The 12,950-nt window shown below is 51.3% G+C and overlaps 2 protein-coding genes and 1 long non-coding RNA gene across 6 annotated transcripts in view; 1 reads left to right on the top strand and 2 right to left on the bottom strand.

Moving 5' to 3' along the window:
- Positions 1-716: 716 nt before the first annotated feature.
- Positions 717-6,334, bottom strand: SUPT4H1 (SPT4 homolog, DSIF elongation factor subunit). The gene is made up of 6 exons (XM_006053925.4): positions 6,316-6,334; positions 5,941-6,057; positions 5,427-5,533; positions 2,495-2,550; positions 2,165-2,218; positions 717-1,730 (listed from the first exon to the last, which is right to left on the bottom strand). Exons 2-6 carry the CDS (start codon positions 6,007-6,009, stop codon positions 1,663-1,665), a joined length of 354 nt encoding a protein of 117 aa, XP_006053987.1. The 5' UTR covers positions 6,010-6,057; positions 6,316-6,334; the 3' UTR covers positions 717-1,662.
- Positions 6,315-7,604, top strand: LOC123332719. Its single transcript, XR_006549694.2, has 2 exons — positions 6,315-6,668; positions 6,764-7,604. It is a non-coding gene; the product is annotated as an uncharacterized LOC123332719 (long non-coding RNA).
- A 110-nt stretch (positions 7,605-7,714) lies between these two features.
- Positions 7,715-12,950, bottom strand: part of RNF43 (ring finger protein 43) — a 67,184-nt gene continuing 61,948 nt past the window's right edge. For all 4 annotated transcript variants that reach the window (XM_025281228.3, XM_025281229.3, XM_044939633.2 and 1 more), the window contains 2 exons: positions 11,579-12,934; positions 7,715-8,961 (listed from right to left, as the gene is read on the bottom strand). In XM_025281228.3, coding sequence (XP_025137013.3) covers positions 8,918-8,961; positions 11,579-12,934 — 1,400 coding nt within the window. In that variant the 3' untranslated portion in view covers positions 7,715-8,917. The remainder of the gene's footprint in view (positions 8,962-11,578; positions 12,935-12,950) is intronic.

Below are 12,950 nucleotides of genomic sequence, written 5' to 3'. Positions count from 1 at the left end.
TGGCGAGGCAGCGTCTCCCCGCCTTCCCACACACTCCAGGTCACAGGTAAGACAGAGACACTGACTCACTAGCAACACCAGGTGGCTGAGAGACACACAGCCCCAGTGCAGGCCCCTCGGCTCCTGAGTCAGAGCTCGGCCCGCGTGCCAGTCCTCACACAGTACTTCCCTGCTACTTTGGTTGACTGTATACAGCTCAGATGGTCAAGAATCTGCCTGCAATGCAGACCTGAGTTCGATCCCTGGATTGGGAAGATCCCCTGGAGAAGGGAAAGGCTACCCACTCCAGTATTCTTGTCCAGAGAATTCCATGGACAGAGGATCCTGGCAGGCTACAGTCCATGGGGTTGCAGAGTTGACATAACTGAGTGACTTTCACACATGTTGTGGATATATATTTAAGAATGGCTAATAAAAGAGTGAATGTTACCGTTTATAAAACTGAAGTTACAGAATTTTCACATCCCTTTATTTTCATAATCACAAAAACCCTGAAGTAAATGAAATGTAATCACTTTCGTTCTGAACAGATGGGGAGCAAGAAACTTAGGGAAATAAAAATGAGGACCCTGGGACTTCCCGGGTGGTCCTGTGGCTATGACTTCATGCTCTCAATGCAGCAGGCCTGGGTTCAAACCCTGGTCAGGGAACTAGATCCCCCATGTCACAACTAAGACCTGGAGAAGCCAAATAAATGACCACAGTAACAACAAAAATGGGGACACTAACAGGATTTATTACAGAAATTTAAATAGATGAGAATTTATGATAAATATTTAATTCTAAAACAAATAATTCACCTTGGCCAGTAGCATGACGTGACTCAAGAACCCCTACTAGGCCAGAGACAAAAGGAGAGGCCCACCTCCTGGGGAGGCCCGAACTAACCAGAGCAGGACCCAACAGTAACCTGAGGGTCTCCAATTAGGGGGACATTGGGAAGGTGGGCAGGGGGAGGTCAAGGGTGCCACTGGTGTGCCTGAAGTATAGGAAGAAATGAACAAAGAAGAGAAAAAAGGTATTAATCATGGTCAAGGGCAAATAATACTTGCACAAGTACTATTTGCCCTCAGGATTTTAAGGGATACCTGCTGTGCCAGGTCTAGAGGGCAGAAGGCGGCAACCACAGACACCAGGACTACCAGGCTGATACGGTTGCCTAGACTCAGGACAGCAGACCTTCCGAGACCCAAAGAAGCACGTTCGAAAGGCTACAACCCTGGAGGCTCAGAGACGGATCACGAAGAGCAGAAGGCCTCTGCTGCTCTGGGAAGACGCCTACTGGGCAGTGCATTCTTACTGCGCCCAGCTAAGGGAAAGAGGGCAAGAAGGCTTCTGCTGTGGGCTTAAGAACATTTCTAGGGGTTCATGTTTATTGCCATCTGACCCAGAGTCCTGCCTATGAGCAAGGGTGCAGCCCTGGGCTGTAGGTAGGAAAACTAGCATCCTACTTCCCACGGAACTCAGTCTCTACCCACCCCCCACAGTAGTCCAAAGAGGGTAAAAATGGCCCAAGGACACATTGGGCTGATCTGTTGACAGTCGGCGGAGTCTTAGTATCGGAGGGCGGGATGTGTTTGAATTTCTGCCCATTTAGCTCCATGACAGAAAACAAACGGCGGCAGAGACGAGGAGGCAAGATGCTGGCAGCCGTGAGCCTTCCTAGGTCTTTATGGCTGTGTCTCTGGACTTGTAGGCCACGCCTCGACTCTTCAGTTCCCGTACGATTCCTGCAGTGGGAAGAGAAACAGCTCTGTGAGGGGAGAAGAGTCAGAAGACAAGGAGGGTCCCCTGGCTCCCACATGGTGAGGGGACGGAGTGGTACGATCTAGACAAACCGGAATTTCTGGACTGCTCATCAGAACTGCGTGGCTGGAGTGTCACCCCCTTGAGGACCCAGGCACATGCTTGTCAGTGACTTAGTAAGAACAGGAAGACAACGGGGGACACACTGTAGCTGTCAAAAGCAAGGGTTCTGGAGCCAGGATGCCTGAGTGGATATCCTGGCTCCTTACCAACTAGGGGATCTTGGACAAGTTATTTAACCTCTCTGAAGCTTTGGTTTCCTCAGAGAGTCATGAGCAGTGGCATTAATTCACATGAGAAACTTCCATAAAGCCTGGCACAATAAATGAACAAGGGCTGTTACTATAATTATTATTACCTTGGGGCAGGCGACCAGTGACGGACACTGCATACACGCCTGGCTTAAAGTTACCTGAAAGAGAAGAAGAGACTGCGGTTAGGAGTCAGTTACGACAAAAGACTACACACAACCTTAAGCTAAAAATGAAAGAAATGCTGCAACTCTAAGAGAAAAGCAGTTGCTTCTTTTGGCTACAAGTTTTAAGTGACAGGGCACAGGACACTTTTCGTGGCTTTCCTCCGACCCCATCTTTCTCACTCTGGGGCCACTTACCCGTTGATTGAAGACTCCCCAACCCAGCCCAGACAATACCTCTAGGCCAGGATAAAGACAAAGGGAGATACTTACTGACTCGCTGCCACTTGGAGACCCAGCTGTCCTCTGGACTCATCATCGCGATGATTCTAGGAAAGGGAAAGAAACAGAGTCAGCCTGAGCTGCCTCCACTGGAGAAAGCGAGGCTGAGGGCACTGCCCAGCCCACCCCGGGCACCATGCCCACCTTTACCTCGTTCCCAGCTAGCACAGCAGTTCTGGGAGAGGAAACCTCAGGAAAAGCCAAGAAATGAGCTTCTACCAGGAAACAAGGAAAACTCTGCACAGAGTTCTAGTGCTGGGAAGGGACTGACTCAAGAGCTAGTACTGAGAGTCCTTGGGCTTAAGTCCCTGGCCCCCAGTCACAGGTCAGTCATCACTCGCCCCCCGAAAAGACTGGTGCCCCAGGGAGTGGGACAGCTTTCGAGGTAGATGGCTGGTTACAACCAGCACGACCACTGAAGGCTGGGGCCCAGGGCAAAGGGGAGGCTGAGTCTAAACAGTAGGTCCCCTTAGTAGAAACAAGTTAGATTTAATCAAGCTCTGCCTCTAATGAGCTGTCTAGCCTTACTTGCATATGAAGAGCTCCCTCAGAACTTAAGATGAAATTAAAAGGGTGAGCTAATACATGAAAGAGCCCTAGCACAGAGTAGAAGCTAAATAAACATTAGCTCTCCTTACTATCCTAATCATTCCTCCCAGGGTAGCTGTAAACCCAGAGCACAGGCCACAGAAAGGGCCAGAAGTCTGCTACTGAGCATGACAGCTAAGCTTCAGGTGCTTTCAGAAGCTACAGAGGTCATTTCTGTCACCCCCCCATTCAATCAGATATTTACTGACTGCCTCCTGGGACAGACCTGCACTGATGTTTGTTGACTGCCTCCTCAGTAGCCACTTCTCCTTCTCTTGCTAACAATCTTGGATTCTTGCTTAGGAAGCCTCCCTCCCCATCCAAATCCTATATTCGCAGTCATATGCTTCGAGTGGAACTGACCTCATCTCTAGAGGTGGCAAGTAGGGTAAGGCCCACTCTGGCCTGGCAGACCAATCTGGGGTAGGCATGTACACAGGCTGTTCTCATGACCAAATGTGTATTCTCCTCTGTCCTTCTGTCCTTCAAAATCTATCCTTCCAGCCTCACAGTGCCTGTTAATCCAATCTGATGATTTAATCTAATCAGAATCCCCACCACTCTCCAAACATACCCTGCTTTACCCACTCCATTCCTTTGCCCAAGTCAATCCCTTTGTTTAGAACGCTTTTTTTCTCACCTTGGCCTCCTCAAAAATCCTATACTTCTTTTCTTTATTAAGAGCCTGATTCATATGCTATCTCCTCCACTTCTGGCTGACTTCATCAAGCCCTCCTCTAATCTTCTTTAGCCTTGGATATACTTACTCTTCAAATCTTAATATGCACCAAAATACATAAATAACTCCTACAACTCAATAACAAAAGACCAAAACCCTGATTCAAAAATGGGCAAAAAACTTGAAGAGACATTTTACCAAGCAAGATATATAAATGGCCAATAAAGATATGAAAAGATGCTCAACCTCACTAACCATTAAAGAAATGCAAATCAAAACCACAATAAGATAACCACATCACACCCAATAGGATACCTATTACCAAAAACAAAACAAAAACAAAGCAACAAGTGAGGACAAAGATGTGGAGAAACTGGAACCCTTGTACTCTGCTGGTGGCAATGTAAAACTGCTGCTACAGAAAACAGTACGGCAGCGTCTCAAAATGTTAAACAGAATAACCCAGCAATTCTACTTCTGGACATATACCCCCAAAGAAGTGGAAGAAAGCAGGGACTCAAACAGGTATTTTTAAACCCATATTCATGGCAGCATTATTCCTAACAGCCAAAAGGTAGAAGCAATCCAAGTGTCCATCAATAGATGCACAGATAATTAAAATCTGGTATATACCTAAAAAGGGATAGCATTACACTTAAAAAGGAAATCCTGACACATGCTACAACATGGATAAACTTTGACGACATCATGCTATGTGAAATAAGCGAATCACAAAAGGACAACTGCTGTATGATTCCACTTATATGAGGTACCTAGAGTAATCAAATTCACAGGAAAGTTAAGTGGCGGTTGCCAGGGGCTGGGAGGAGGAGAAATGAGAAGATGTGCTAACAAACAAACGAAAGAACTGGAGTATCTGAGCGTGTACATGCCTGTCTACACATGTACAAAGTAAAGGTTCCATGAAACATCTTTTCTGCCCAATCCTTTACTCTCCCTTAAAGGAAAACAAAGAAGAATGAAGTGGGCCCACCTTGAAGTAGTTTTAGCAAGCACGGGTTTGGGCCCAGTTCATGTATAAACCCTTCATTGGCCTAGAGACCAAAAGAAACTTAACAGTCCCTCCTTAACCCCCAAAGAATACTGCCTCCTGGCTCCTCCCTTAGGGAAAGAAAACTGAGACCCGTCTAACTTAGGTTTCTCTCATTCCCCTGCCCCCACTGGATAATCTCGCTAAGTGAAAACTTTTTCTCATAGGTCCTCTTAGACATATCTAAAAGTATCAGCTTTGGGGCCAAAATTTACCCTTCATTTTCAAAAAAGATCCTCCTGCATTTAATAAACATGTATTAAGGCCCTATGCCAGGTTGACAGTGCACGAGACAAATACAATCCCTACCAGAAATTCCCTAATAGTCTAGTGAAGAACTGTCCAGTGGAAATATAATGAAAGCCACACAATTCGTTTTTAAAGTTTCTATAGCCATGGTAAAGGAGTAACGACAAAAAGTAAATTAACTTCAGTAATATAGTTCCTTGAACTCAGTATGTTCAGAATGTACTGGACAGCACAGCACCAGTGTGTCTCAAAATAACTGAGACCAACTCATATTAAGAGTCTCAACAGTCTGTCCAAATTTACTTTGTGGGGTGGGGGTACTATAAAGAGTGAATGTAGCAATCCGAAGGGCTTACCCATCAAAAGAAGAGCTGGTGCAGTCATAAACCATCTCCCGGTTGCCCTTCATCTGAAGGTACGCATCACAATTGTCACAGCCGTCGTATTCAAACTGGTCTATAGTCTTGGGAGAGGAAAAAAAAGAAAGCTGAGCCAAAAGAAAAGACACTTTTCCATACTTCTGCCTGCCGAAGCACAAAGCTCCCTATGTTGGCCGTCTCATCATGCCCCCCACCCACCATTCCTACAGCCCCTTGCCTAAGTTCCACTCTCACACCCCTTTTCTTGTTATAGTTATGCCTCTGCTGAAAGCTGAAGTTGCAAAGGCATGTGAGAGGCCCCTGCCCACGGCTACACAACCTAGCAGTGTCCCTGCTGAAGTAAACGATGGCCTCCTGCTCCTCCCCACACTCTGCCACCCTCCGGGCCCTGGATCCGACTTTCTTTTTCAGTTCCCTCACATCTGTTCCGCCCTCTTTCCCCCAGCTTGGTCTCCCGTCAGCCCGTACAACTTAGGTCCCCGACAGACACCTTGACCAGCGAACACAGCAGACACGCCCGCAGATGCCGCAGATCCTTCGGCACCGTCTCCAGGGCCATCCTCTCGCAACGAAGACCAGCGAAGGAATGAGCCACAATCGCCTCTCCCTGCGGATAAATAGTAAAAAATTACCCAGAACACCTGCACTTCCTCTGCCTCAGACTTCCCCTTCCGGCGCGGCGGCCCCGCCCCGTCCCCCGCCTTTGATATGGTTTCTCCCGCCAGGAGGCGGGGCCGGCCGAGAGGCACCTGGGCCGGCGCGGGGGCGAGAGTGCGCCGCCGTCGAGCGTGTGGGCGGGGCCCGAGGGGCGGGGCGGCACGGTTGGCGCCTGCGCGGGAGCACGCCGCGGGTCGGAAGGTCTGACCTGGACCGCTGGTCCCCTGGAGCGTCCCGGATGACAGCAGAGGTGTTTTTTTGTCTTCCTGTCTTAAGAGTGGAGGGCCAGAGAGTCCACTGTCTCCCTCTGGATTATCTCAGCAGAGATGAGAAGTTCAGGGACCGCCCCCCTCCTTCCTACCAGCGAGAGCGTGATTGGGTTTCCTAAAGGCCAGAGCGTGATTGGGTTTCCTACCTGCGAGTGATCGAGTTTCCTAACAGCAAGTGATCGGGTTTCCTGCCAGCGAGTGATTGGGTTTCCCTTTGCGTCCACAGGAATGCTGTTTTGTGAGCCGACTTCCGGGACAAAAAAATGCGTATTTATTTCTAAGAACTCTTTATGTAAGTTTCCTCGTTCCAACTGATAATTTGCGCTTTGTGCAGCTTTTAGCGTTTAGATCCAGTTCCTCTACTTCAGATCGTGTTCTTTCCTATAGGGTGCACAAATGCCTTGCTGTCTGGTTCAAAACTGGCACCAGACAACCCCCACCTCTACCAAACCTTTCCCGATGAAGCAGGAAGGGAAAACGCCTTTTGTGAGAAGAGGATAAGCCCTTGCAGGCTCTATGGAAATCTCCATACCCACGTAGCACCAGCTCCCTTGAGCTTCACGGTAGTCCCACGAGTAGGCAGAGGACGTTCATCTGTGTTTATCTAGACTGGAACTGTGGGATATAGATGGTTTCAGGCCCCGCTGCTGTATCTTCCCAACCAGGCCTCCTGAATTCAAACGGAGCTTCTTCAAGGCCGGTCTGTGCCTGGGGCCAGTCCCATGTTGTGTTCAGATGGGCGCTGGGACTGGGATTAGGATGTTCTTTATCACTGCATCCTCTCTACTTTGAAACACACTTCACCCTGTTTATCCCAGGGGAGCTCTCCAACAACTCTGTGAAGTGGGTCCATTTCATGAGTGGAAAAGTGAGGCAACAGTGTTTTGCAGGGTCACAAAGAAAGTCCCTGAAGCATTATAGAGTGTGAAGTAAACACACAGTAATAGTACAAATGACACACCGAACCACAAGCAGAATCCAGTCACACTCTCTCTCTCCCTGATCTCACTAAACAATGCTTTTAGGGGCTTACCAGCCAGTTCTTGTTGCCGAGACCACCACACTACTCTGTCCTTTCATAAATCAGAGCCTAGCCTCTGATATCAGGAATATTTTTGCCCACGTAGATGAAGTTGACCCCGAGTGACAGTCATGACAGAAGAAAACCATGAGACCAGATCAAGTTTATGGATAAATATATTAGCAAATAAATACATTTCTCATCATAGTGCCTGATTCAAGCGTCTTTCTGCCTGTTCAGATATAAATACCCACGTGGGTTGCCTAGGTGCTAGTTCCCCACTGACTCTGAGGGAAGAGGATCCCCAGGTGGGTGCTGAGCCCACTCTGTTCCCGCATTCACATTCCAAATGGGATAACGCCTGAGGGGGCCAGCGGTGGTTCAGCTGCTCTAGGGCGAACGTCGCCCCGAGGAGGCCCCTCAGCTCTTGCCCACTTGGGACCAGCTGCCCCGGGCCAGACTTCCTTCTCTGACCCCACTCCGCACTGTGTATCTGACCTGCGTGGCTTATACTGGGAAGCTGGGCCTCTGGGCCATCTAATCTCAAGGGCCCCAGACTGCTTCTCCCGTGTTCTCCCCCGTTCCCTCTCCCTGCTCTGAGAGGAAGCGCCCAGAGGAAAATTCCTTGTTCAGCTGGAATTCAGCCTTTTCTACCTTCATCTGCTCCTCCCTCTTCCTAAATAAAGTCCCGCAGAAATCCTCATCTTCCATGTCCTTGGGATTTTCAGCTAAGCGATCTCCAAGGAAGAGTGAGCCCCTTCCCACTACCCCCACCACTCTCCCCCAGAGGGACTGGAGCTGCTGGAACGACAAGGGAGCCTGAAGATCAGAGGCTTCAACCCAGGTTCTTCAAGGTCCTGCACCACTTCAGGGACCGCACACCCTGGCTTCTCCTCTGACTGAATATAGAGGAGCTGACAGGTACCAACAAGGAGGGAAAACTCCTTGTGCACCAGGGCAGGCCCTGCCTGGTGAAGCTGCAAAGCCCATCATCTCTTTGCAAAGAAGGAAAACGATAAGAACCAGGGTTGCCATTGATGCAGCAGCCTTACGAAGGGAAGCCAAAGCTGGTGTGCAAGACTGTCTTCAGGAAGGAGGTGAGCAGGGTTCATTCATTCGGCTGAACCCATTTGCTGGTATGAACATGAGGCCTGGGATGAAGGAGAAGTGCTCAGGCTGGGGAAGGAGCACCACCTTTATCGCACCTGTCTACCCATGCCTAGCTTCCTGCTCTCAGAAAAGCGCAGCCTGCAAGGGAGCCCACCTACACCAGTGGGAGCTGGTTGCCTGGCTGGACACAGGTGGTTCTGCCGACAAGGTCTGGAGCTGGGAGCAGGAGAGGACACCTGCCACCCACCATCACCACCCTCTGCCAGTGGCTCCAGGAATATGGCCCAGAAAAAGGGGGGGGGGAGGGTTGTTTTCTGAAGTCCTTTCTTTTCTGAGGAGCAGGACTCTGTGCCAGGTAGGGCCCCGAGTCATCCAGCGAGCTCTCTTGGTTGGAGCCAGGACTGAACATCTCACACGGCCTGTTCACACAGCTCCTCCAGCTCTTCTTCTGTGCCTGTGTTTAGAGAGAGGGGAGGAGAGAGGTCACTGAGGGTCAGGCCAGCCTCTTGCTTGTTCTACCTGTAAGAGAGAGGCAAGAGCAGGGAATGGGTCCAGAAGGGGTGATTAGATTGAAAGCTGAGAGCGACTCCCGTTGGGACACAGGGGAGAGAAAAACAAATCCAGAGTAAGATACATATATAGCAACCAGTGTGTTACCAACACTTACTATTCATTCATTCACCCAATGAATATTTATTAAGCACTAGTGGATCTGGCCTGCAACCTTGTGCCAAATAGAAGACAAAAAGACTAAGCAGGGCCCTGGCAACCTTGTAGGAGAGCTGTGCATTTAGGAAGCTGCAATTATGCCAGTGGGGCCAGACTGGGCTTTTAAGAGATGAATCAAGGGAGGAGAGAGACCATGTCTTAAGTGGAGCGTCAGGAAGGGCTTCCTGAAAGTGGAGATACACGAGCTGGTCCTGCAGGAGTAGGGAAGAATTCCATCTAAGGGAATAGGAAGGCAGCAGAATATTCTGGGCTGCAGAAACTGCAGGAAGTGTTTACCTAGTTTGGCTAAAGCTTGGAGCAGGGGAAGGAAAGGCGAAGAATGGAAAATAAGGTTGGGAAGGCAGATGGGGGCTAGCTGGTACTAGAGCCTTGAAGGTCAAACCAGGTTGGATTTTTCTTTACCCTGAGTAAAACAGAACACTTGAAGATTTCTGGACAGTTTATTTGAGGAGGATGCTGCCCACAGAAGGGAGGGGAGGTGAGCGGGGTCCCTGTGCTGCATGGCTCGGCAGGACAGGACACTGATGCTCCGTGGCTGTTCTCCATGGCCCTGTGAGAGGGAAGGAAGGACCCAGGAGGCTCCCACCTCGATCTTTAGGCTGCACCTAAGACATGGGCAGGGACCAGCAGTACTGGAAAAGAATATGGTAAAGCTGGCAGAGATACGGTTAACAGACTGGATCTCAAAGGCAGGGGAAAGAGAGGCACTGAAACCAGTTATGAGTTTAGGAGAGAGAGGAGCTGGTGGGTCTGGCAGTGGCAGCAGCAAAGTATACGTGTGACAGGATCCACATTGGAGCCATCAAACACATGGTCAAAGTCTACGTCACGTGGCCCTGTGGGAACAATCCTTTTCTATATGATAACAGTTTGCATGCCCATCTCTCCACAGACCTGGGTCTCCTGGTTGACAAGTTCCATGTCCTGAGAGTCTGGGACCCAGCACATAGCATGCGTATAATGCAGAAAGAAAAATGGGAGGAAGAAATGAATGAATGGATTACAGCCGCTCCCAGGTCCTGCCTGTGGGATTCCTAGACCCTGAAATCTTACAGTTCAGGACTCTCGGGGCCCCTTTAGGGGCGGAGGCATCCTCCTAGCAATGGCAAAGAATACTGTCATTGACACAACAGGAAAAGATGGAGAAGAACTGGAGTTGGGGGACCAGGAAGAGGAAGGGGAGGATTTGAGCAAATAAACACCAAGTTAAAATTGAGGATCTACATTCTCACCATTGGCTGCAATACAGTAACAGGGATGCATGGAGTCCCCGAGAGAATAATGTTGGTCTTATCAACAAAGGTACACAGAAGGGAAGCCCTAGTTCCTTTAGTTCCTTTAACCCAGGAGAAAGGAAAAAATCACAGGGCTGCTGGGAACCACCTGTGATCTCGCTCCACTTTTCCCCCATCATTCACATAACTCTTCTCATATAGCCCAGAAATATGGGTGTGTGTGTGTGTGTGTGTTAGTCACTCAGTCGTGTCTGACTCTTTGCAACCCCATGGACTGTAGCCTACCAGCCTCCTCTGTCTATGGAATTCTCCAGTCAAGAGTACTGGAGTGGGTTGCCCTTCCCTTCTCCAAGGGATCTTCTCAACCCAGGAATCGTATCCAGGTCTCCCACAATGCAGGCAGATTGTTTACCATCTGAGCCACCAGGGAAGCCCAGAAATATGGTTATCTCTAGTTATGTCTCCTATAAGATCTCATATAGCCTGGAATTATGTTTTTCAGTAACTATCTGTCCATACTCTTCTTGGCTTCCTTTGTATTTACAACTAATATTGAGCTGTATGCATTTGTATAGCTGTACCAATTTTTAAAATATTGAAACACTTGTGTTTGGATTTCCCTCGTGGACTAGTGGTTTAGAACATGGGTTCGATCCCTGGTCTGGGAAGATCCCACATGCCACGGGGCAGCTAAGTCGGTGCTCCACAATGAGAGCAGCCCGCATGGCAATGAAGAGCAGCCCCTGCTTGCAGCAAGTCGAGAGAGCCCACATGCAGCAACGGAGTCCCCGTGCAGCCAAAATAGATAAATTATTAAAACAAACGAGCAAAAAGAAACACTTGTGTTTGAGTTGCTGCTGCAAACCACCCCAAGTGTTTTCTGGTGTCTCAGCCACACTCGGACCTCACCTAGACCTCCCTACAATCTGGCAACTGAAGGATTAACACCTGGCAGAGCCAGACCATTCAAGCCAGCATCCCACCCTACGCCAGTATTTGAAATGTCACCCCGTGGGGCCCTTCTCAGCTTCCATCAGCCCCTTGGATAACTCCATATCCAGCTCCAGTCTCCTCTCCCCACCAGACCCACCTCCCCTGAGAACTCACCAGGCTGGGCTGGTAGCACCTGGCAGTGTGGGTAAGGGCATGGCCTGCCCTCCGGGGTGCCAGAACTCCATGCGGAAGGCCCCTCCCCAGATGGGTGTGGTCCGAGGGGCTGGCGTGGTGTCAGACACAACCACACTGGCTGGGAACTTGGGTATGTAGGGCCTGGGGCTTCTGGTAGCAGCCTCCTCTCCAGGCCTGGATGTCCGAAGATCAGTGGGTGGGCCTCTGGGGACCAAGGGTGTGCCAGGCTTGGGCCATAATGGGGGAAAATCTGGCAAGTTGGGTGGGTAGTCAAGTCCTGGGATCGAGAGGCTGGGGTGGGCTCCAGGGGTCCCCCTCGCCGTCTCCTCTGTGGGTGTCGGACAGAAAGGCTGGATTTCTGCAAGTGGAAGAGGCTGCTGGCTGCGGGACTGGAGCTGGAGGCGTCGGGTGGCCCGGGGGCTGGCTCCGTGAGGGCCCGGGGCCGCTGCGGGGCGGGGGGCTGCCCTGAAAGGGCTGCTGGGCTGCACCTGGTCGCGTGCAGATCGGGCGAAGGTGGCTCCGGCTGGAGCTGTGTCCGAGGAACGGCAGGCCTGGATGGGGGGACTCCAGTTTCGGGCTCGGCCTTCCTGCCGTGCCACCGGAAGCGTCTTCTGTAGTGGTGGTGCCGGTGACGGTGGTAGTGGACGTGGCTGGAAACCTGCGTTTCCCCCACGGGCACCACTGAGTCCAGAGAACGGGGCCGGGAGGCCATGCTAGGCTGAGCTGCCTTCCCCGGGGGCTCCCCTTCGGGGCTGCAGTAGACCAGGGGGTCGAAGTCACTGCTCAGGGAGCTGCGGAAGGTGGAGCTGCTGCCGTGGATGCCCTGCAGGCTGACGTCCGTGCAGTTAACCACCGAGTCGCTCGAAGAGCCGTGGCAGGGCCCCGAACTGGAGTCGCTGGCTGGCCCATCCGCCAGGTAGCCGCTGCGTTCTGTGCGGTAGCTCTCTCCGGACCCGCTGCTGTCGTGGGGCCTGGTCCGGCGAGGGGGCGCGGGGCAGGTGGCAGGGTGCTGGGAGGTGCAGCGGAGGTGACTCAGACCCCAGCCCGGGGCGTAGGGGCGCGGGGCCACCGCCAGGCGCTGGGGCTCGCCCGGAGCCCGGGGGTGTGTGGTTCTGGGTTGGCGGTGGTGCCGCGCGCCCACGCCTGGCTCCTGAGACGGGAGGAAGGGGCCGGGCCGGGTGGGCCGAGCCACCGCGCTCCGGGAAGGGCCCAACAGGTAGGCGGCGGGCAAGTGGTAGTGCGCATGGCCGGGGTGCTGGCGAATGAGGTGTAGCCTCCGGCCCGGTTCCTGGTAAGCTCGAGAGGGTCCCAGGGACTGTGAAAGCGAATCTCCCTCTGGAAGAAAGAACGA

This window comes from Bubalus bubalis, chromosome 3 (assembly GCF_019923935.1).
Source record: "Bubalus bubalis isolate 160015118507 breed Murrah chromosome 3, NDDB_SH_1, whole genome shotgun sequence".
NCBI lineage: Eukaryota > Metazoa > Chordata > Mammalia > Artiodactyla > Bovidae > Bubalus > Bubalus bubalis.
This window is presented reverse-complemented; position numbering and strand designations above follow the sequence as displayed.